This window comes from Perna viridis, chromosome 7 (assembly GCF_037379345.1).
Source record: "Perna viridis isolate PV_CMFRI_1.1 ecotype Kerala chromosome 7, ASM3737934v1, whole genome shotgun sequence".
Taxonomy (NCBI): Eukaryota; Metazoa; Mollusca; class Bivalvia; order Mytilida; family Mytilidae; genus Perna; species Perna viridis.
In genome coordinates, this window is record NC_142451.1 from 13,892,516 (window position 1) to 13,918,992 (window position 26,477).

At 32.3% G+C, this 26,477-nt stretch overlaps 1 protein-coding gene across 5 annotated transcripts; it reads right to left on the reverse strand.

The window, feature by feature from the left end:
• Positions 1–408: 408 nt before the first annotated feature.
• Positions 409–26,071, reverse strand: LOC148611411 (carbohydrate sulfotransferase 11-like). 5 transcript variants are annotated; one of them, XM_088591974.1, is made up of 5 exons: positions 25,876–26,071; positions 7,208–7,361; positions 5,760–5,791; positions 2,067–2,258; positions 409–1,579 (listed from the first exon to the last, which is right to left on the reverse strand). In XM_088591974.1, exons 2-5 carry the CDS (start codon positions 7,323–7,325, stop codon positions 677–679), a joined length of 1,245 nt encoding a protein of 414 aa, XP_088448100.1. In that variant the 5' UTR covers positions 7,326–7,361; positions 25,876–26,071; the 3' UTR covers positions 409–676. The 5 variants fall into 5 exon arrangements, with proteins under 5 accessions (XP_088448100.1, XP_088448102.1, XP_088448103.1 ...); XM_088591976.1 differs by lacking the exon at positions 25,876–26,071 and adding an exon at positions 13,899–14,033; XM_088591977.1 differs by lacking the exon at positions 25,876–26,071 and adding an exon at positions 10,680–10,819.
• Positions 26,072–26,477: the final 406 nt, after the last annotated feature.

Below are 26,477 nucleotides of genomic sequence, written 5' to 3' on the forward strand. Positions count from 1 at the left end.
GTTATGGTGTACCCATCTGCACCATGAAAACTGATTTATTCAACGGGTCATAGTTTTCCTTTCCTCGTTTGTCTACCCCGGACTTGACTTTTATGAGCAACTCGGTGGGTGTTTCTAGAAAAGCAGAAAAACGCTTACCCTACCGGTGAATCTGGTCCATGCTCCCAGTTTTTAGTGGAGTCTCATTTGCTTTTGTTACTTTGTATGTATGATTTTAGTTACTGTATGTTCTTTGTTGTGTATGTCTGTTTCTATGTCTGGTCTTTGTCTCTGGATTGCACTCTTTTGATTACCGCTATAACCTTGGTTCCCTTGATTACTCTTACTCATCCATTCATAAAAAAAACATGGACATTTTATCTATTCATAAAAAATACGGGTTATTTTATAATTCATAAAAAGCACAGGTTATTTTATCCATTCACAAAAAGCACGGGTTATTTTATTCATTCATAAAAAGCACTGTTATACTAAAATCATCTATACCTAGGCAAGGTATTATTACTATTTCTGAGCATGAACTTAAGCAAGTAGTACACAATTCAGTAATTTCCACCACCTATTCAATCGCTATTTTGCTCTATGGACTACTTCAAAGAATTACTAACCCAAAGGTAATCCATTATTTTCCTCAAGCATGTAATCGGTTTAATATAAACGATGTTTAAAGTATTCATTAACTGAAGGCATTTATAACCCATGGATGCTTATCACAGTTGTAACCAAACACGTTGCAATCCTTTTGTAATATCTCATGAAGCTTTCGTCTATCATTTTTCGGAACTTCGGAATATGCCTCCATTAAATAATAATATCTATATTTTGCTGATGCATCTTTATCGGTGGTTTCTTTAACTGCATTTTTCAAAGCATTTATATAACCGTCTTTAGTCAATTTTTTACTATCTTCCTCACTGAAGGGAAATTTAGCATATCTGCTTATCAATCCTCGAGTTTGAAACTTTGTCCACATTCTTTTTTGATTGTCGTAGATACTGAGGCAGTCTTTTGTGCCTTTGAATGAACCAAATAAAATTTTAGTTTGATCAATAAAAGAATCATCTCGAGTGTCTTCTAAGAACTGTCTTGACAGAGTTTCGTGTAGCGATGTCATATTTAATATTTTCAAAACATTTAATGTATCTTCGGACATTGTTTCCATTTTGGCAATCAAGTCGTATTTTATTTGACAAGGTCGACAATGGTCGAACATTGGTATAAAATGCCCGTCTCGTTTCTCGTTGTTGGTTTCTGAATAAATGAAAAACTTAATAAATTCAGGAAATGTCACGTCATGACCACATTTTAGGCTTTTCTCTGAGGGTTCCTTCCGAATATTTTTTACAGTAAACTTTCCTATTCCATTCCAAAAGCCAATGTTTGCTGAGAATATTTTATCCATATATCCAGAATAAAGTCTAGCATACGGATCTCTTACTATAATGAATTTCTTGAAATGCTCGAGAATATTGTGTATATCATCAAATGTCAGTCCTCGAAATGTTTCGACATTTCCTCCTAGAGCAGCACCGGCGGGTATGTCGAACGGACTCTTAGCTTTCGAAGCACCAGCAATTATCTATAGTATTCAACAGTACAATTGTTAAAGACGTAAACGATAAATATTTCTGAATCAAGCAACTTAGATTAAAATTAGTTAGACGTATGGTTTGCATATGTTCAAAATTAATCAAAACTGTTTTAAGAGTTCGATAACATTGTTCAGACAGAATATTGCTTAATTTAGGGTGTACAGAAATGATATATATCAAGGTTGCTTTTATTAAAAGATATTATATTCTGATACTTGAACGGATCGATTTGTTGTCAAATATTTTGACATAGTACATTATAGAACTTTGAGCCTATAGCCGCTATCAGATTCCAGTTTCATGTAATATGGAACACAAAATTAAAAGTCAAATCGTTTATTTAATACAATATCTTTTGAACTTCTTGAAATTTTAACCTAAGGCGAAATAGTTTGATAGGTAATGAGTTATTTTGTTTTCTAATTCAAATAGACATCACAGAAGACATCCCTTCAACATCGTATACAAACTAACCTGAAAAAGTCTTCTCCAAAACGTAGAACCGATTTTTTCCATGGCACAGTAAACAAACTTATGTTGTCTGTCAACAACAAAATGACTCCTGAGCGTACCTTCCTTGTTGTTACCTATATAGGAAGTTTCATTCGATTTACAAACAGTTAATAGTGTTGTCCTCCGTTGGTTAAATTTACTGGAAATAGGAAGCTGGAGAAAAAGAAAAGAATAGATATGTGGCATAAGAATAAAAGCAATCGTAACAGAACCTAAACACTTGTTGTGTTTTGTCTTGCATCCAGGTCGCGTAGTTAAATGATTTGAATCAGAAGGCTTTACAGAGTTAATACAAGACTTTCAAACATTCAAGTCACATGCCTAAAATCTCACTTGAAAACAAGAAAACTGCATGTGAGAAAATCTCACTTTAGGATAGCCCCGCTCTCCAACCCAGTCACCAAAGAAAGTCGTCAGACAGTTAGTTGATGCCCTTTCAGTCTGATATCAAATCCCATGAAATTGCATTCCTATATAAAGGTTCTGTCAAAATATCAAGTGGCTGCAATAAGTAGACTGTAAAGGGAAAATTGTGTACGGACACCATGCACACTACATACCCAACGCTAAGTTTGGGTATAAAAATGTACATAAGTTTTATTTTGTTCAAACAGTAAGGTAAGTAAGTACCTTTCTGTGTAAGAATCAGGCAATGAGTGGCACATCATTTTCCTCAATTTGGTCTTTTTTTTTTATCTCAAATGTATTCAAATACATCTAGAAAACAAATATAAAGCTATTTATATTTATCCGGAAGCATTGGTGACGTAGATATTTTTGACTGCATATATAATTAAAAGTAAATTTGACCTATCAATATCATAAAAAGCAAACTTTACAAACATTTTGACAGTGTTTCTTGAGGTTATGAGGAATAAATACTCAGATAATGCATAAAATCTCTGTGTATTTTTTCTTCATGTGCCACACCTTATACACAATTTGCCTGATTCTTAGACGGAGAAGTACTTAAATACCCAGATAATAAAGATCATATGCTTGGTTAAAAAAAGTTATACACATTTAAAATATGTGCACAACAATATATAATGCAAAACTAATCACGTCATTAAATGATATGTTGGAATTCAACACCTTATCTGTAATTGATAACCTCAGCTGTTTTTATGGTATGTACACATCACTTGCCCCAAACAAATCTAAACATTTTACTTTATAAAAATCGGTGAAGTGATACATTCAAGTTTGCGATTATTACAAGTATTAAATAAATTGATTTGATTAAATACGATTCTTCATACAGAATATAAATGTATTGAAATATATTTCAATATTTTATCAATGAAATACATTGAATTAAATGAAAGAATGCAGTTTTCATATATTTGTAATTTTGGCAAACAGGAAAAATACATGGTCCGTATACAATACAGTAAAAATAAAAAAGGTACATTCCATAAAAATAATCCAACAAAAATCCTACGGACTATCAAAACGTGTTTCGCGTTGTGTTATCAAGGGATTAGTCTAATCAAACGAACAGTTTTCAAAACTTTACCCGGGATTTTCTGAGCAAACAAACTTAAGTCCCGAAAACTTTCCCGTAGTGAATCAATTTTCATACATCTAAATACTATATTTTATGTAACAACATATGAACAAAACAAGAACGCCGACAAAAAAAAGTAAACACAGCACGATCTTTACATTTGCAATAATTTGATTATCAATATTATTTTGATAAATACATGCATATAATTTCATTGAAATGCACTTAATATAAACATCTCAAAAGCAGTTAACTCTGTCAAAAACTTCCTTTTTTTCTAACATTCTATTAAAAATATTCTGAACAAATCCAGTGATTCAGAGATCAAATAGTGGTCTTTTCAAATAGATAAATCATCTTCGAGTAAAATTATATTGTCACAACGGTGGGTTTTCGACAGGGATTTGTTCAGTTTGTTCATACCATTTTAAAACCTACTGAAGAATATTTTTCTTTATCCTCGTTAATTTTGATATATAAACGCTTTCATTCTATACTCAATAAATGCATAATAATAAACTCATTTAAATTGTCATATATTCATTGTATAAACAAACTGTAAAACAAGCAATTTCCTATCATTAGTTTGCTATATGACAAACTATAAAATTATGTGCAGGTTTCTTATTACAAAAACATGAAGGCAGGAAGTTTTGACAGTGCTCAGATCATGTTGTATTAATCGGTATTATGGACAATAAATAGCACCTACGAATTTGTTTTATTGATTTATACCGTGTTGAACAATTCAAATCAAGAGCTTGCTTTAACTTTTAGAAAAAAAAACATTGCCTTATAATAGACATGTCATATAAATTGTAGTCGTAAGCTTTTCTTTTAAACATATATAAACGTGAAAAAGTAAATACATGCGATGGAAAATTCCTGTAAGAATGAAAAGAAAGTAAAAACAATAAAAAAAAATGACTGAATTTATTTATATCATAACAATTGATATTTTTATAAGTATTGGGCCACAGCTTTACTTTTGTTAGACAATTGATTCTTTTGTTGTTTTTAATTGTTTCGTCGATATTCCGTTGTTCTCATGTAGCTTTGCTTTCAATATACTAACGACCTGCTGAGAAAAGAAACATTGATAAGTATCGATCAGACCATAATTAATGAAGTACTAATCGTTTTCTATATAACGTTGTCTTCTTCCTGTTTTCTTTCATCAGATTATACGCAAAAAGTGTGTGTGTTTCGACATAATTTATAAAGTCAAATGGTTATTAAATGGTATGTCATAAAGTGGAACGGTTAGATTTCATGCTGACAATTCACTTGTGTGGGGTAGTCAAATAATTTCGATAACATATTTTAAGATAGGTCATTTAATTCAGAAGTATTGTTTTATTTATAAAAGCATTGTCACGAATGGGATTTATTCGTCTTTAATTACGATTTAGACTTCGTAACACACAATTAAAAAAAGTTTCTAGTGAAGTCAATAATTAGGTCGTATATTTAATCAATATCTCTACACTTCACAAAAATCTTCTTCCGATGACATGAAACACACAAAAAAAAAACATGCCACGTTCTGTGCCACTCCATTTTCTTTCAGTCAGAACGCGTAAACCAAATATTTTATATAAACTATATACAGCATACTATAGTATTCTAAAACTTTAATGTTTCCTGCGGTGAAGGCTCGTTATAATTGGACTGGTTTGAATATGTTAACACTTCGGCTGTGAAGCATTCTGCTATCTCATGAATATTAACTAAGTCCTATATTTATCAAAATATTACTGAATAGATACATCTATCCAAAATACATGATTGGTACTTTTGTATTTATACATATATTTGCAATACAAAAAGTATACAGAGTTTATTAAAGAGGTAGATACGTGAATATTTATTGCTTTTATCAAAGTACCCACACAGACATGTAAAATAATATGATAAAAAGCACCGTTCTGGTGAAAGGTTTTACACTTCACAGCTAGTTCATATTCATACCTTTTTGTAAAACTTCATACAACACCTAACAAGCAGAGTCCATGCATGATAAGCTTTCTTGCGTCATTTTTCTTACGGCCCCATAAACGCTTTATAACGCCTTTCATATCTCTTATTCATGCATATCTGCCTTTTACTCGTACATTTTAATGCAACTAGAGAATGCCACTTACTTCATCTGCTGATCTTACATCGTAATCTTTCCCTGGTGAAAAAAAGGCATAATAAGTTTTTGTATATTTTAAAATACAAAATATCAATTATATATGTTGCAAGTTTCGATATGTTGTTCACATATTTCAAGGAGTAAACTCTCATTAGCAGCATTAGAGTAAAAATATGGGAAGATCCAAATCTAAACATTAATTGTAAACAAGTACTCAAAACTAAAACTATTAAAATACACACTGTAGAAAATCTATTACCTAGAGGTTCTACCATGTACAGTTCAAGGAATCAAGCCTCAGTGTTTTAGGTATTTTGAAATTTGTAGTACTGCAATTTTGATAAATATGATAAATTAGACCTGATGTAGTTCTGGATTTATTGGTGGAGCTGTCTTCATATGTGTTACAGAAATCTATTACATTTCCAATTTATGAAGAAACATTCAATGAGATGTAAATGAACAAACTTTTTTTCAGTTTGTATTGGTATTCTACAGTGCATTGTATGATTACATGAATGAATTATATCTAATTAGCAAAATTAATGTAAGAGACCTTATTCTGGAGAATGGGTCCTAATTATCTTTTAATAATAGAATTAAATTGAACAAGCTTGCTAAATATCGTTTTAGTTATTCTTGTATGAATTCATCGCCATCTGCCAATCCTAGGTTTCAATTAGGTCAAGTTTTGTCAACTGAGAATCTGTTAGGGCTGATATGTTTCAGGAAGAACCACTATTAGTTTCGATTAACTGATTAAAATCAGTACTTCTATGGTCGACACCTAAAACATCGACACGGAAGTTAGAAGATTCTCGTGGTATAAAGCAAATATATATCTGAGTACTAGAATCTCTGGTATAATCCATTTCTTTGCTTTGATTGTGGGATAAATGCATCGCAATAAGATAACACCATAAAGAGACTAAGATCTGATATTACGTATTTCATTGTTATTTCGCATATTTTATCTAGTGGAGAAATATCTTAGTAAGTTGTTCTGTATTACCAGATGAACCATATACATTCAGTAAGATATGAAAGCCCATATTTTGTTCCGTGTAAATATGCTTTGTAAAAAAAACCAAAAAAAAACCAAAAAAACAAATACTCCTCCTCACTACATATTCAGCAAGTTCAACATCTCATTTCTTTTGCTTTTCTGTTTCCTTTTCCCTCTTGTTTTTCTTTCTTTCTGTCTGTCTCTTTTTGTTTTTGCTTGCCTCTTTTAAGAGTGTTTAAATAAAATAAAAACTGATTGAAAGAAACAATGTTGCAATAAAACACTCCAAATCTATGTTACATTTAATCTGAAAACGATCACGGAAGTTAACTACTAAATATTTTTAGAATGAACTGACTTCGCCATTTAAAGCATATTGCTATTTATGTTTTTGTTTCCTTTCCGTTAACTTTTTTTCAAAATTTATCGCGTATAACTAATTCAATTACCTTCTGACGAATTTCCCAACAATTCATTACTCCCAGCAAATATTTGTAAAGCAATCCATAGAATTACTGTAAAGCACACTACAGCCGTAGTTATCCGTCTTAAAAAACGCTGCTTCATGCTGGTTCATTCCTTCTAAATATCCGACTAATAGACCTGAAAAAAATCCTACATATTTGCTCACGTGTAACACATGAAAAGGTAGAAAAGTTTAACACCAGAGCAGTTGGCCAGTTTACTAACAACGTTTATGAAACAACTTACTATGAACACATACTTATATATGCTCATTCTATTAAAAAGTACTATTTACTTGTTTAAAACAAAGCGTGCTGGTTTAAAGTCCCAAATGTTTTAAATCTGCATTTTTTCCAAAATGTTGAATACAGTTGTTGGTAATAACCCGTCAAAAGGTGATTTAAAAAAATGGTAAAAACAGATTGAGATATTTTTATAATATAGACTTGGACATTGGAGATACAGGTTATCTAAAATGTATTATGAAATATTGAGGGTTTTTTTTAAACTGACTTGAAAAGTCTTATTAGTATATATTTTTCAGTGAATCGGTTTTAGTGTGTTACATGCTTGTTTTTAAAATAGCTGTTCTTAACCAAATATATGTTTAGACATATTGGAAAACACACTTTGTTCTTTTTTTGTATGATCATTATTTCTCGACCCACACCTGATCAGAGCCGCTATAAGAGGTTTTGAATACTGATGTGAAATATGTAATGTGACAATCTTATCTTACAAAGTAAATGTGTTGAGTTTCGTTTTTTTTTATTTCAAAATTCTAATAAAACTGGTTTTGGCTTTATATTTACAAAGTATTTATCTACGTTAAGGATCATGTGACGTTAGGCCTTAGTAGTATGCTTAAATAAAATATCTAGAAGTATATCTAGAAAACTAGCCCTCTCGCCCACTTTTTTCAAAAATATGTATTTGAGTTTTACATGGATAAATATTAAAAGCCAACACATTCGAATCAATCATCGCGTCCCTTATAAATGTAGCACATGATAGTGAAGTAAAAGATGTGAGGGTAAATGTCCATAAGCCAAACAAAAAAACAGTCGCATTTAAAGAGTAATCAAGGGAACCAAGAATCTAGCGGAAATCAAAAGAATGTAATCCACGAATTTTAAAAGGAATTTTACATTTTTCCTACTAAAGAAAGGGAGACATAAACTGAAAGTTTGCCATAAGAGTTATTGGTAAACTTCTTTATGTCTTGTTGAATTTTCGGGGCAAATGCTTTATTAGTCTGAAAGATATTGGGATGTTTTGGTCAGTTTTTTTTTCTATTCTGACAATCCTTTTTTTTCTCAGTAGCAAAGCAAATAGTGTTATTCATACTGAAGAAATAAAATGAACTATTCAAGTAGATATAGGTAATAAAAAACATTTTAGATGGGTGCGTAGATAAAACATTTTTTTAATAATACAAATTTATAATTAGTGATGCTCTTGAACTTAATGAAATATTTCTACGCTCATTGCGAAACAGGAAAATAATCTGATTATGATTATTCTTGGTGAGTGTCGGAGCACAAACAAGTAGTAAAACCAGTTAAGTACCAGACCATGTAAAATCAGACACTGCTAATGGTAAAGTGATTCTTGATGTAGAAAAACCCAACATAAAAACGAAGCTTTTTCAGTCTATATATGCTGTACATTCACATAACGATAATTATTTCTGCATTCAGATCTACACTTTTTAGAAAATTATACATTCATCTACCACTGAAATTAACCAAATGAAACCAAGTCAAGAACGATAACTCTTGTAAAGTGCAAACATGTACAAAGCTTATAATTTTTATCTCAAAAGCGCAACAATCAAATGAAAACCTAAAACTGGTTATGTGATCAGTAACTGTTTCTGAACAAGAAATAAAACTGAATTCGGTGGCTTTTTGACATGCATGAATCACCTCCTGTCTGATATTTATAAAGACTGCTACTTAAAAGTTAAGATGTATATAGAAACACATTGTATTTATACAATACAAGATATATTAAACATTTTCTGATCGTACGTACAATAAATAGAATATAATCAAAGTATTCATGTGCTGATTCAATTTATATCGTTCGTTTGAATTTTTAGGCTTCAAATAATCGTCAAATTGCAAAAATTGAGTAAAAGAAAAGTACGAGGATGGAATTCAAATGTATCTAAACACGAGCTTATGTTGTAAATAGTTCATGCTGAACACTTTGATTTATTTTTAAATTCGCTATTCTGATTACGACAGACATTACAAATTAAAAAAAAACAAAACACCAATTTCATAATGCGTTGTTGCAGTTTACGTAATATTCAGGTTCGATGTCGGTTGATATGGAACATCTAGATGAATGAACACAAATCTCTCCAACATACTGCGTGATTGAGCTACTATCTACTAGTTGGCTTTTCACAATTTCTAAATATTTTCAAGTCGAAAGTTAATTTGTCGACCTCCAGGTCGAAACTGTCTGTCAAATCATCCTAACTTAAGCCGCTACAATAACTGAAATAAATCATTAGAAGCACGCCCCTTGCAACTAGCTACATTCCTCAGTTGATATAAGCTTTGTAGCTCAAGTGCTACAAGTTATCGCATAGACACCTTTGTGTCAATTAAAGTGTTTAGTTTCTTATGCATATAGTTCCAGTCACATGTGCATAAACATAAACGCCAAATTCTTAGAATACAATTTCAACAACTATGTATGGTGTAGACAACACTAGCCATGCACTTTTAAGGCGCTGGAGAACCTGCAGCACATGCAGCTCTATTATATTTACACATGGCCAAAATAGCCCAATATAATGTTTATTACAAAAAAAACAAAATCACCACACCACAGACTGACATCATTCCCGAGAAATGCATTATCGAAATTCCTATGCCATCGCCTAAACAAAATTTTATTTTTTGTCATCTCCGGGCTTCCGATGTCATGAGGCAGAAACCGTAACAAAAATACACGATACAGTGAGTGATACATCGGTATTATTTCGGGGGGTGAGCCGGGGGGGGGGTGATACCCTTTTTTAAAACATTTGGCAAAAAATAATGAGTGGCAAATGACAGCATGGAACCACTTTCTTTGTTTAGGTTTCTTGACCGGATCCATTGCCCCTTTTTGTAAATATTGGATCCGTCAGGGCCCGCATGAAATCTCAGAAGACCGCTTTAGCATTCCGACTAGTTTAAAGCCTTGCAGGTTTTCATTTCTATCTATATTTTGCGTCTAAAATAAATAGACAACTTGAATATATCGACAGTGAACGACTGATTGCATAAAAATAAACAGGTACTGACAAGAGATTAGAAGTCAACTAATTTTAATTGGATCGTTGTACAATCCTTGATAATCAGCATATTAAATTAACAATAAAAGTTGTTTATTGGGTTTGTTTATTGGCGTAAGGAAAATAGAATTAAATTTGATATATAAGAAATACAATACCTAGAAAATGGATCTAACTATCGGCATTTAAATCAATATGGGGTATACTAGTGGGACTATTTTCCTGCGGTAGTGTACGATAATTGCAGATGCTATCAGGCTTTACAAATCTAAAGGGTCTGGTGACTGCTATATCAGTTCTGATCGTCGATCTAAATTGATAAAAATAAAAGATAAATCACGCCGTCAATTTACGCCTACCCTACTGGTGTCCTGTTCCATGCTCCCAGGTTTTAGTAGAGTCCGGATTGCTCATTTATTTTTGTTTTATTTACATGTTGTTTTGTTCCCATTGATAACCGATTATTTCCCCTTGATCTCCCTTACATTGAATAAGAAAGTTATACTTAGTCCTAAACAAAAATATGTGACAGAAAGTATATAAAATGCAATATGTTACAAACAAAGAGTAATCAAGGGAACCAAGGTGTTAAAAGTTCATTTTTGTTAAATTTTTGATAACTTGCACTGATGAAATATACATCTTTACACAAGTCATTAAGTTAAAGTTTACACTATGATTAATATTGAAATTACAAACAATCTTTTGCAGTATTGGTTGCTATGTTGTGATGTCACGTTGTCTTTTTCCCGACGTTTTCTACACGTTGCGTGCTACCTAGTCTTTATCAAAAGCTTTTTTCGTTAGCTTTGGGCGAACTAATAACTATGAAATTTTGAATTTTACATGTATATATGCTGCAGATAGTATATCCTAAAAATAATGGTACTTGGTTGAATAAGTATCTAAGCGCAGCAATTTGTCTGTGTCTAACCAACATCTAAAATTTGTATATTTTATTTATTCATGCGTACACCATGCGAAATTCTGTTTTGAAGCATTGTTCAAAAAGGCAAATGGTATTAAGTCGATTTCTTCATATACCTTAAAATGTATTCATCCTCCTATATGATTTTGTCATTTCATTTTTTTTCTTTGGCTTAACAAATGGTTATACATATATGTAAAACTGTGTCTAACAAAAATGTCACAAAGCGCATTTTTGACGTTTCCAAAGTAACGTTCTGTTTTGCGTTCAACGTCAATTTTGAAAACAATAAAAGTATTGAAAAGTTACGATACTAGATTGAATTATTACGACTGTGGACGTAATGAATAAAAAAAAATACGATTTTAGCGAATCTGATAAAATAACGAAAGAAATGTGGAAAAGAAAACAGGAAGAAGAAAGCCCCTCTTGCGCGCACTCCTGTCTGTTCATATGCAATGATGTCCTGGTGAAATCGGAATCAGCGTGCCTGCATCAAAGTATTTTGAAATGTGTAGACACGCACTTGCACATTCTCTAATGAAATATTGTAAAATCAACGTATTTCATGATCGTCTAATTACCTCTGGACAATAATTTTAGCTATAAGATATAATAAGCTGTACAAATATTGCAAATATATTTTTTTATTTTTTTTTCAACTCGGACCAAAAACAAAACAAAACAATGATTTATTCTGGCGTGGCCTTTTGACCCCTTATAACTCGAAAACCGCAAGAGGTATTCGAAATCTGATTGAAAAATGCAGGCAGGATTACTAATAAGGAATCCAATGAAGAATCCAATGAAATAAAAATAAAAATCGAAATCGGCCAAAAAAAAAGAGTTCTGAAAATGCTTTTAGACGTTGCTCAACTTTGACCCCCATAACTTAAAAACGGTCCAAAACACATAAAATCTGCTATACATTTGTTTAGCCGAATTAAATGAGGAACACATTAAAAATAGAATATTTAAAATCGAAAAACAACCATTTTCATGGGTTTTAATTAAATACGTATTTTTACCCTTCTTGGCCCCTTTTTCAAAAGCGGCAGGGGCAATAAAGTCCGAATTAAATAGGAATCTCCTTAGTTGTTTGTAAAATCATATCAACATTTCAGAACTATTCGTCAACCATAACTAAAGTTATCGCACGGAAACGACCCAGACCATGACGACGACTGCGCCATAACATTATACGACCGCACGTTTTTGTTCGTCGTATAGTAAATTTCGTCGCTCTCAAATTTTCTCAAAGAGGGAGATTTGCTAAGGTTTTGTTTTCTCGAAATGTTTAGCAATGTTTTATGTTTAGCAACGGACCTTATAAAATTCCGAAACGAGTACAAGTATTCGGAAATATCAACATACATCTACATTAGAGATATAAAATCAAATAGGAAAGATTCACTTTATACGCTTTCACAATATGATTTCCCGGGGGGGGGGGGTCTACTGACTTTTTTGCTTGTAGGTTTGTTGGCTTTCTGTTTTAGTGAGGGTGTTTTACTTTTTTTTTACATCACGAAATTTGTTTTCATAATCCCTAACATTTTTCTCATAGGATAAAATGTCCTTCAAATCATTTTTAAATGGTTGATGCCAAACTATTTACCATATCAGGATGTAATCTGATCATTTCAATTGACCAAAACGTACGAAAAATAAATATCGAATCGGATAATTAAATAATAAAACATGTCGTGTGTGTTATTTGAAAAAAAAATAATTAAGCACACTTTTTTTTTTACATGTAACGATTATAGAACGATGTACGTCGCAATAACAAAAAGACGTCAAATTTTGCCGATTTCGACGTTACCAAAAATGACACCAACAACGTACGTTACGTCTATAAACCTAGCTCATGTGATACGTGTATTTCTAATATTGAACTTGTTGCAAGAAAAATGTACTTCTAGATGAAATCAATAATTTAAATATTATTAAGAAAATGATTCGACTAAACGATTATACTGAAATCCTAGAAAAAAAAATCACAAGAAATAGAGCATATCAAAGTCGTTAGGGGAATCTTGGACAATTAACATATTCAGTATGATGGCTGTTCTACTTCTGACTAATGGATGATATTAATTAATTGTCCATTGAACAGTAATATATAGATGTAAATATGTAGTAGATTTATTACATTTATGCCTAGAGAGCCCATGCCGACCACACCAAGCAAATACCAAATAAGAATAATTATGTATTGCAACTACACATAAAACGTATATATTATATATTATACAGCAACAAATCAAATTTATGCATATTGTTGTAGCGTGTATTTGTGTATGTTATTGTTGACGCTAATGTCAAAATAGTTATAATTGTTCATAAACAGAGTCCTTAATTAGATAATAAAAAATATTCTATTCTCTAAATTTTAAAATATGAGAATTTATATTTGAAAATTAACTATTTACACGTAAATACTTACATGTGTACTTGCATCTTCCTTGTTAGGATGTAAAAATAAATAAATTAAACAAATCCACTCAAGGGTCGTCTGGGGTTTTTCAGTGCAACTCTGGTATAATTTACGATGCCGAATAAATCTGCCTAATACGAAAGGAAATAACTAAATCACAGAACTGGAAGGCAATGGTCAAAGGGAAAGTCAGAAAGAAAAGTCCGTATATGTGATAGTGGAATATTTATTTGAAATCCTTGGAAGTAACTGTAAATCAATTTATATCAAGTTTCTTATATTTTTTTCTGTCATGAAAATCTACCTTAGATCTCCTAAATTTATATAAAAATTACAATAAAAAGATTTTAAGATGCTGTATGGTATAATTGTTTAAGAACATACGGGTAGTAGGACAACATGCGAATTGAAAAAAAAATAATACCCGTATTGCCTGGCCGTACACATATGGTATGGCAATTAACACATCTTTGTTCAAATCGATATCAAATTCTGTTTTTTTTTTTACTTTAAAAAAATGAAAATATTTTCCATTATCAAAATAACTAAGTTTAATATTGTATGTATATTTTTTTAAAGTATCAGTCTTCATAAAAATCAGGCAGGAAGTGAATCATTCATGTCAACAACCCACCGAATAGATTGTACATACAATTGGCACTTTGAAAGAGACATCGTTCTTGCTTTGGTTGATTATATAGTTTTTCAAAGAATACATATATGAATACAGGAATGGGATATCATTACTTAAAAAGGAAGAAAATATAGGCTGAGAAAATGCAGTATTTGCTATGGGTTTTCTACACCACGAATCATCTCTACCATAGGCAGTGACAGTATTTTTATATGGATTGGGGCAAAAAACGTTTTCTGGAGTTGATAATATCCTTAAAAAATTATCAGTATAAACGTATTGGTAGTTGCATTTGTGAAACTCTGCTTTTTATGGCGTTGCGTCGAGAATTTGTATTAAAATAAACCTATTGTAAATAATATTTGAGTAAATTTACAAATTTTGTCAAGTTATTGACAATCTTGAAATGTCAACCCGCTGATCACTGTCTGATTAAATAGGTATACATGTATAGGTGTACGGTCTAAATATATGTATATCTGAAATATTATAAAGATTGATTGATTGATTGTTGGGGTATAACGCCTGAGCAGCAATATTTCAGCTATATTCAGGCGATGAACATGAAATGGGTGTTAAAATGAACATGAAATGATGATGAAATGAAAAATGGGATGGGACACAAGGATAAAGGGGTCGACATATTTTGATTGCCACTGGAAATAGGGGGAGGTGGGTAGGGTCGGGCAATTTAGCCTCTTGTGGCGGAGCCCTGTGGTTCCTACTCCGGGAGAATACCACAAGAGTGTCCTTTAACGTGCGAGGAACGTGGCATCTTTCCTAACACGTTGCACCACTATGGTTTGCGGACAGATTTTCCGTATTGTGGCCTAACGACTCCAGCATGGAAAATGCCAGGGTTACCCCATTCCACCACCTGGGGCACACAACCCAGACGATCTGTGGACAGAGCGCCCTAGCCCCCGACAAGGGTTCTGAGCACTATTAAGTCGCCTTTTACGACAAGCTTAGCGCTGCTGCAGGCCTATTCTTTTGACACCCGGGGCCGCACGGGGTGAAACATTATAAAGACGTATGGACAGAGATATATAATCAAACCAGGTTAATGTTTCCTTTAATTCTGAAAACTGCTGCAAAATGAAGTAACATGAAAGGAATGATGATATAACTAAAACCTATTGATATATGTTACAGAATTTAAATTCAGACTTTCTGTCATTTCTTGGTGGTTTATTCTTGGTGAGTGTCGGAGCACAAACAAGTAGTAAAACCAGTTAAGTACCAGACCATGTAAAATCAGACACTGCTAATGGTAAAGTGATTCTTGATGTAGAAAAACCCAACATAAAAACGAAGCTTTTTCAGTCTATATATGCTGTACATTCACATAACGATAATTATTTCTGCATTCAGATCTACACTTTTTAGAAAATTATACATTCATCTACCACTGAAATTAACCAAATGAAACCAAGTCAAGAACGATAACTCTTGTAAAGTGCAAACATGTACAAAGCTTATAATTTTTATCTCAAAAGCGCAACAATCAAATGAAAAACTAAAACTGGTTATGTGATCAGTAACTGTTTCTGAACAAGAAATAAAACTGAATTCGGTGGCTTTTTGACATGCATGAATCACCTCCTGTCTGATATTTATAAAGACTGCTACTTAAAAGTTAAGATGTATATAGAAACACATTGTATTTATACAATACAAGATATATTAAACATTTTCTGATCGTACGTACAATAAATAGAATATAATCAAAGTATTCATGTGCTGATTCAATTTATATCGTTCGTTTGAATTTTTAGGCTTCAAATAATCGTCAAATTGCAAAAATTGAGTAAAAGAAAAGTACGAGGATGGAATTCAAATGTATCTAAACACGAGCTTATGTTGTAAATAGTTCATGCTGAACACTTTGATTTATTTTTAAATTCGCTATTCTGATTACGACAGACATTACAAATTAAAAAAAAACAAAACACCAATTTCATAATGCGTTGTTGCAGTTTACGTAATATTCAGGTTCGATGTCGGTTGATATGGAACATCTAGATGAATGAACACAAATCTCTCCAACATACTGCGTGATTGAGCTACTATCTACTAGTTGGCTTTTCACAATTTCTAAATATTTTCAAGTCGAAAGTTAATTTGTCGACCTCCAGGTCGAAACTGTCTGTCAAATCATCCTAACTTAAGCCGCTACAATAACTGAAATAAATCATTAGAAGCACGCCCCTTGCAACTAGCTACATTCCTCAGTTGATATAAGCTTTGTAGCTCAAGTGCTACAAGTTATCGCATAGACACCTTTGTGTCAATTAAAGTGTTTAGTTTCTTATGCATATAGTTCCAGTCACATGTGCATAAACATAAACGCCAAATTCTTAGAATACAATTTCAACAACTATGTATGGTGTAGACAACACTAGCCATGCACTTTTAAGGCGCTGGAGAACCTGCAGCACATGCAGCTCTATTATATTTACACATGGCCAAAATAGCCCAATATAATGTTTATTACAAAAAAAACAAAATCACCACACCACAGACTGACATCATTCCCGAGAAATGCATTATCGAAATTCCTATGCCATCGCCTAAACAAAATTTTATTTTTTGTCATCTCCGGGCTTCCGATGTCATGAGGCAGAAACCGTAACAAAAATACACGATACAGTGAGTGATACATCGGTATTATTTCGGGGGGTGAGCCGGGGGGGGGGGGGTGATACCCTTTTTTAAAACATTTGGCAAAAAATAATGAGTGGCAAATGACAGCATGGAACCACTTTCTTTGTTTAGGTTTCTTGACCGGATCCATTGCCCCTTTTTGTAAATATTGGATCCGTCAGGGCCCGCATGAAATCTCAGAAGACCGCTTTAGCATTCCGACTAGTTTAAAGCCTTGCAGGTTTTCATTTCTATCTATATTTTGCGTCTAAAATAAATAGACAACTTGAATATATCGACAGTGAACGACTGATTGCATAAAAATAAACAGGTACTGACAAGAGATTAGAAGTCAACTAATTTTAATTGGATCGTTGTACAATCCTTGATAATCAGCATATTAAATTAACAATAAAAGTTGTTTATTGGGTTTGTTTATTGGCGTAAGGAAAATAGAATTAAATTTGATATATAAGAAATACAATACCTAGAAAATGGATCTAACTATCGGCATTTAAATCAATATGGGGTATACTAGTGGGACTATTTTCCTGCGGTAGTGTACGATAATTGCAGATGCTATCAGGCTTTACAAATCTAAAGGGTCTGGTGACTGCTATATCAGTTCTGATCGTCGATCTAAATTGATAAAAATAAAAGATAAATCACGCCGTCAATTTACGCCTACCCTACTGGTGTCCTGTTCCATGCTCCCAGGTTTTAGTAGAGTCCGGATTGCTCATTTATTTTTGTTTTATTTACATGTTGTTTTGTTCCCATTGATAACCGATTATTTCCCCTTGATCTCCCTTACATTGAATAAGAAAGTTATACTTAGTCCTAAACAAAAATATGTGACAGAAAGTATATAAAATGCAATATGTTACAAACAAAGAGTAATCAAGGGAACCAAGGTGTTAAAAGTTCATTTTTGTTAAATTTTTGATAACTTGCACTGATGAAATATACATCTTTACACAAGTCATTAAGTTAAAGTTTACACTATGATTAATATTGAAATTACAAACAATCTTTTGCAGTATTGGTTGCTATGTTGTGATGTCACGTTGTCTTTTTCCCGACGTTTTCTACACGTTGCGTGCTACCTAGTCTTTATCAAAAGCTTTTTTCGTTAGCTTTGGGCGAACTAATAACTATGAAATTTTGAATTTTACATGTATATATGCTGCAGATAGTATATCCTAAAAATAATGGTACTTGGTTGAATAAGTATCTAAGCGCAGCAATTTGTCTGTGTCTAACCAACATCTAAAATTTGTATATTTTATTTATTCATGCGTACACCATGCGAAATTCTGTTTTGAAGCATTGTTCAAAAAGGCAAATGGTATTAAGTCGATTTCTTCATATACCTTAAAATGTATTCATCCTCCTATATGATTTTGTCATTTCATTTTTTTTCTTTGGCTTAACAAATGGTTATACATATATGTAAAACTGTGTCTAACAAAAATGTCACAAAGCGCATTTTTGACGTTTCCAAAGTAACGTTCTGTTTTGCGTTCAACGTCAATTTTGAAAACAATAAAAGTATTGAAAAGTTACGATACTAGATTGAATTATTACGACTGTGGACGTAATGAATAAAAAAAAATACGATTTTAGCGAATCTGATAAAATAACGAAAGAAATGTGGAAAAGAAAACATGAAGAAGAAAGCCCCTCTTGCGCGCACTCCTGTCTGTTCATATGCAATGATGTCCTGGTGAAATCGGAATCAGCGTGCCTGCATCAAAGTATTTTGAAATGTGTAGACACGCACTTGCACATTCTCTAATGAAATATTGTAAAATCAACGTATTTCATGATCGTCTAATTACCTCTGGACAATAATTTTAGCTATAAGATATAATAAGCTGTACAAATATTGCAAATATATTTTTTTATTTTTTTTTCAACTCGGACCAAAAACAAAACAAAACAATGATTTATTCTGGCGTGGCCTTTTGACCCCTTATAACTCGAAAACCGCAAGAGGTATTCGAAATCTGATTGAAAAATGCAGGCAGGATTACTAATAAGGAATCCAATGAAGAATCCAATGAAATAAAAATAAAAATCGAAATCGGCCAAAAAAAAAAAGAGTTCTGAAAATGCTTTTAGACGTTGCTCAACTTTGACCCCCATAACTTAAAAACGGTCCAAAACACATAAAATCTGCTATACATTTGTTTAGCCGAATTAAATGAGGAACACATTAAAAATAGAATATTTAAAATCGAAAAACAACCATTTTCATGGGTTTTAATTAAATACGTATTTTTACCCTTCTTGGCCCCTTTTTCAAAAGCGGCAGGGGCAATAAAGTCCGAATTAAATAGGAATCTCCTTAGTTGTTTGTAAAATCATATCAACATTTCAGAACTATTCGTCAACCATAACTAAAGTTATCGCACGGAAACGACCCAGACCATGACGACGACTGCGCCATAACATTATACGACCGCACGTTTTTGTTCGTCGTATAGTAAATTTCGTCGCTCTCAAATTTTCTCAAAGAGGGAGATTTGCTAAGGTTTTGTTTTCTCGAAATGTTTAGCAATGTTTTATGTTTAGCAACGGACCTTATAAAATTCCGAAACGAGTACAAGTATTCGGAAATATCAACATACATCTACATTAGAGATATAAAATCAAATAGGAAAGATTCACTTTATACGCTTTCACAATTTGATTTCCGGGGGGGGGGGGGGGTCTACTGACTTTTTTGCTTGTAGGTTTGTTGGCTTTCTGTTTTAGTGAGGGTGTTTTACTTTTTTTTTACATCACGAAATTTGTTTTCATAATCCCTAACATTTTTCTCATAGGATAAAATGTCCTTCAAATCATTTTTAAATGGTTGATGCCAAACTATTTACCATATCAGGATGTAATCTGATCATTTCAATTGACCAAAACGTACGAAAAATAAATATCGAATCGGATAATTAAATAATAAAACATGTCGTGTGTGTTATTTGAAAAAAAAATAATTAAGCACACTTTTTTTTTTACATGTAACGATTATAGAACGATGTACGTCGCAATAACAAAAAGACGTCAAATTTTGCCGATTTCGACGTTACCAAAAATGACACCAACAACGTACGTTACGTCTATAAACCTAGCTCATGTGATACGTGTATTTCTAATATTGAACTTGTTGCAAGAAAAATGTACTTCTAGATGAAATCAATAATTTAAATATTATTAAGAAAATGATTCGACTAAACGATTATACTGAAATCCTAGAAAAAAAAATCACAAGAAATAGAGCATATCAAAGTCGTTAGGGGAATCTTGGACAATTAACATATTCAGTATGATGGCTGTTCTACTTCTGACTAATGGATGATATTAATTAATTGTCCATTGAACAGTAATATATAGATGTAAATATGTAGTAGATTTATTACATTTATGCCTAGAGAGCCCATGCCGACCACACCAAGCAAATACCAAATAAGAATAATTATGTATTGCAACTACACATAAAACGTATATATTATATATTATACAGCAACAAATCAAATTTATGCATATTGTTGTAGCGTGTATTTGTGTATGTTATTGTTGACGCTAATGTCAAAATAGTTATAATTGTTCATAAACAGAGTCCTTAATTAGATAATAAAAAATATTCTATTCTCTAAATTTTAAAATATGAGAATTTATATTTGAAAATTAACTATTTACACGTAAATACTTACATGTGTACTTGCATCTTCCTTGTTAGGATGTAAAAATAAATAAATTAAACAAATCCACTCAAGGGTCGTCTGGGGTTTTTCAGTGCAACTCTGGTATAATTTACGATGCCGAATAAATCTGCCTAATACGAAAGGAAATAACTAAATCACAGAACTGGAAGGCAATGGTCAAAGGGAAAGTCAGAAAGAAAAGTCCGTATATGTGATAGTGGAATATTTATTTGAAATCCTTGGAAGTAACTGTAAATCAATTTATATCAAGTTTCTTATATTTTTTTCTGTCATGAAAATCTACCTTAGATCTCCTAAATTTATATAAAAATTACAATAAAAAGATTTTAAGATGCTGTATGGTATAATTGTTTAAGAACATACGGGTAGTAGGACAACATGCGAATTGAAAAAAAAATAATACCCGTATTGCCTGGCCGTACACATATGGTATGGCAATTAACACATCTTTGTTCAAATCGATATCAAATTCTGTTTTTTTTTTTACTTTAAAAAAATGAAAATATTTTCCATTATCAAAATAACTAAGTTTAATATTGTATGTATATTTTTTTAAAGTATCAGTCTTCATAAAAATCAGGCAGGAAGTGAATCATTCATGTCAACAACCCACCGAATAGATTGTACATACAATTGGCACTTTGAAAGAGACATCGTTCTTGCTTTGGTTGATTATATAGTTTTTCAAAGAATACATATATGAATACAGGAATGGGATATCATTACTTAAAAAGGAAGAAAATATAGGCTGAGAAAATGCAGTATTTGCTATGGGTTTTCTACACCACGAATCATCTCTACCATAGGCAGTGACAGTATTTTTATATGGATTGGGGCAAAAAACGTTTTCTGGAGTTGATAATATCCTTAAAAAATTATCAGTATAAACGTATTGGTAGTTGCATTTGTGAAACTCTGCTTTTTATGGCGTTGCGTCGAGAATTTGTATTAAAATAAACCTATTGTAAATAATATTTGAGTAAATTTACAAATTTTGTCAAGTTATTGACAATCTTGAAATGTCAACCCGCTGATCACTGTCTGATTAAATAGGTATACATGTATAGGTGTACGGTCTAAATATATGTATATCTGAAATATTATAAAGATTGATTGATTGATTGTTGGGGTATAACGCCTGAGCAGCAATATTTCAGCTATATTCAGGCGATGAACATGAAATGGGTGTTAAAATGAACATGAAATGATGATGAAATGAAAAATGGGATGGGACACAAGGATAAAGGGGTCGACATATTTTGATTGCCACTGGAAATAGGGGGAGGTGGGTAGGGTCGGGCAATTTAGCCTCTTGTGGCGGAGCCCTGTGGTTCCTACTCCGGGAGAATACCACAAGAGTGTCCTTTAACGTGCGAGGAACGTGGCATCTTTCCTAACACGTTGCACCACTATGGTTTGCGGACAGATTTTCCGTATTGTGGCCTAACGACTCCAGCATGGAAAATGCCAGGGTTACCCCATTCCACCACCTGGGGCACACAACCCAGACGATCTGTGGACAGAGCGCCCTAGCCCCCGACAAGGGTTCTGAGCACTATTAAGTCGCCTTTTACGACAAGCTTAGCGCTGCTGCAGGCCTATTCTTTTGACACCCGGGGCCGCACGGGGTGAAACATTATAAAGACGTATGGACAGAGATATATAATCAAACCAGGTTAATGTTTCCTTTAATTCTGAAAACTGCTGCAAAATGAAGTAACATGAAAGGAATGATGATATAACTAAAACCTATTGATATATGTTACAGAATTTAAATTCAGACTTTCTGTCATTTCTTGGTGGTTTTAGATTATTGATATTTCATTTTAATTTTTCTAAACACGACTCATCTAATACAAAAAAATTCAATACTCAATTCATAATTAAGTAGTCACATTACGATAGCAGTAGAGCAATATTGAAATTGCCTGTAAATTGTACAATGTCATATCTTGTGAAAACGGGTTAAAGGCCTTCTTAAATGAACACCACTAATTCAGGATTGACTGTATTATGATTATTTTTATCTATGAAATTATCTGTGAAGGCGGTTCCCTATATGTGTGCACCATTGACAATTGAGGATATGTAAAAATAGACAGAAAAGTATGCCAGTATTCCTTATACATGTAAACGTACCAACATTTATTTAATTGGTAAAACATCAAAACACTAAACATATCATACGAAACAATATAGGTATCATAAAAGAATTAATGAAGTGCTCCCTCAACGTGTGAATAGTTTTTTATGGATCTGGATCTTTTTCATTGTCTAGTTACCCCAAAAAACTATTTACATTATTGAAATATTGATTGCATATTTTTTCGTCTTAGATATTGTACCGATTTATTTTAAGAGCATGGTCTCTAACACCAACCTGTGTTTATCAATTAAGAAATAAATCAATGAAACTCCATTTTAACATTGTCTTACCACGGACTGGTCATTTATGTCGCATCGGTTTACCCCGAACGATAGAAAAGGTGGGCGGGGGGGGGGGGGTAGATAACTACATAAATGGCCAGCCCGTGGTAAAACAATGATAAAATGGAGTTTCCGCGTTTTATTTCGATCCTCATAATAGGCCTAGTTTCTTCATATTTTGAACAGGCGCAGCCTGTCTTGCACGAAATTTTGATCATGTGTTTAATCACTTTTTGTCAATGAAGCCACGACAGTGGCTGAAATTGACCTAGGCACCACATGAAAATCTTGCTTAATATCATAATTTGCGATAGCACTCACATGCATCCGCGATCAATACCATTGTGAATGTAAAAGAGTGAAACGTGAAATGGGAGTAAAAATAACCATGAAATTGATAGTTAATCAAACAGCATGCAAGGGAAATTTCACATCTTCCATTTCATTTAGAAATCCGTGTAATATTTACGCCCTATTTAATGACTTGTTTCTTCGGACTGTTGATCACGTGGTGAAAAATTGTTACAGTCACAGGCCATCTCATGCGAATGAATATCTTACCTAACCTTAGAAGAAAATTTTCTGAAGCTGAAGGGGACGCCAAACGGGAAATAGTTTGATTTAAAAAAAGTGGGTTACTGCACGAAAGCACTCCCTAATGTAGACACAATTCTTTCATTACGGATACTATTTGCGAACAAGTTTCGATTATCTTGAGGGAAAGAATGGATATTTTTTTTCTGTATCTGTAGCCCCCATAGTACACTCGCGTCATCCCGCCATCTTGGATTTTTCCAGTTGAGCATCATGACAAATCTAAATATATTCTTTAATTTGCCTGACGATTTTTAGATGTAGATTTAAAATATCTGAAAATAGTATTTGAAAGACGAAGTTTTATTTATTTTGATATTGAAGGGAAAATTTTTTTTTTTTCTGCCAGTCAACCAGTTAGTACAGTACTTTCGCGTCACCCCGCATGCATCTCAACAGTCGAGCATTATGTAAAATCTTCAGTATTAATCCCGTTTAATTTTTTTATAGCATTGATGTACAATATTTGTAAAATGTTCTTTGTACTCTGTTAGTTTATGATAAATAGGTATGAATCTATCATGAGCTCATAGTCCTGATAATTTACCCTTTTTTTGCTGTGTAATGTGTGATTATATTCATGTTACAAACTTAAGAAGGTTTGAACTTTTTGAATTAATTTTTAATTATGCAACAACAGCTAAAGTATAGGTATTGCATGCTATACACACATTGTATGTACCAACAAATACTTGTAAAATGCATTCTTTTTCCGATGCAGTTATTTCCAGAATAAAATGTAGAAAAATATAAGTAAAAGGAACAAATTTTACTGCGTTGGCTATCTTTTTTTTAGCCTTGTTTACTATGTGTTACTTGTAAACAGTACAAAAACCTAGTTTCAGTTGATGTATTCATATCATTGTTTGTCATCTTAATACATATATACATAATTACAATTAACAACACATGTTGAAAACTGTGTAACGTATTTGTTTTTGTCTAAGTATAGAATAAATAGTAAAAATATGATTTACCAAAAGTTTTCGGTCTCTGTTTATTTAAAATATTTTGCCAGCATTACATTTAATAGGGATGGGACTTGCTACTTATCTGATTTAGCCATTAAACAAATATATGAGGTCCATCAGTACTGAAAGATACAAGTTGTTTGAATGACATGAAAATACACATTGTTTCTATCACAGTCTTGAATACCCTTTTTGTGTCTCTCAGGACTACTCCATTTTATGCCTCTGTTAGTAACTCTATTTAGTAGAAGTGAAAGAACCTTGGTTTTGGGTGAACTACTATGTTGATGCTTTGGTCTGATTGTATGGTCACAATTCATTTTGAAAGTAATTAGACACCAAAAATGGCAAATTTACATGCTTTGACACAGGAACACAGAATTCAACAGCGGTTTAACTAAAGAGTCTTTGTCCATGTATGATTAAGGGAGAAGTTGGAGCTATATAACTATTTGCTTCAATTCTATGATAAGTAAAAGCAAAAGCTATGCAATGAAGTGATATAAAAAAAGCAAAAGTAGGAATAATAATAATAATAATAAAAACATGGAAGAGTGAATTAACATCTATATTTTTTAAATGTGTATCATCAAATATGTGTGTGTGAAAAGTAAGAAAAGGTTGTGAGTCCTTTTCCCCCCAGTCGTCATGTCAACTTAACAAGCCATGGCTGCTCAGCTAATAAACGGTCCTTGAAAAAAAATTCTTCTAAAAGATAGAATAGAATGGTAAAAATATTACTTTCCCTAGTTTAAAATATTACAATCCTTTTTATGATTAGAAATGTGATTGTGCAGTAAGCAACAGAGCAAAATATGAAGGCTTCATTGACTCAGTACTTCAGTACTTTGATTTACCATGGCTGTTATCTAAAGAGCTTATAAATCACTTATAACATGTAAAAGTTCAAGTAACATTTTCCCAACCACCTTTATTGTATGCAAGTAAATTTTTTATGATCAGAACGTAATGTAAATTTAAAGAAAACTTACTTATGTTGAATAGTTAATGAAATTTCCACAATAAAGCACAATTCATAACTCCAAGAGATATATTCTCCCCTCCTGTTACTATGAATCAGTTGTAAGTATTGACATAAGACACATGAACTGGTTGTGAATGGTCTTTAACTATGTTTATGGTTTGTTTGTATGATAATTTTAAATCAAAGTAAAGATGAATAGATAAATTATTAATGAATACCACAAAAATACGATAAATTTAACAATACCCATCATAAGATATAGCGTCATGGAAACAAAACAGTCCAAGGTCTCATTACACCTAAGCCAACTTTTAATCAATAATTGGCCATGGAATAGAAATTAAATATTGGAATGGTATCTAAAATCGTTGAGGAGAAAATCGTCTTTTGTGTAAGAATATCCTGTGGCAGCTAAATAGTCAAATCAATGAAATATTAATTATACATTGGATTAAAAGTATTAGATATGATATAATAAAAAGCATCAACAATTATTTGCATGGTCACGTAACGGCTGTCTTAACATAAAAAATTCGATACTACGATAAATTTATATTCACATCTGCCATTACTTAATTTGAGAAAGGCGTAATTTGTAAGATCTAGAGG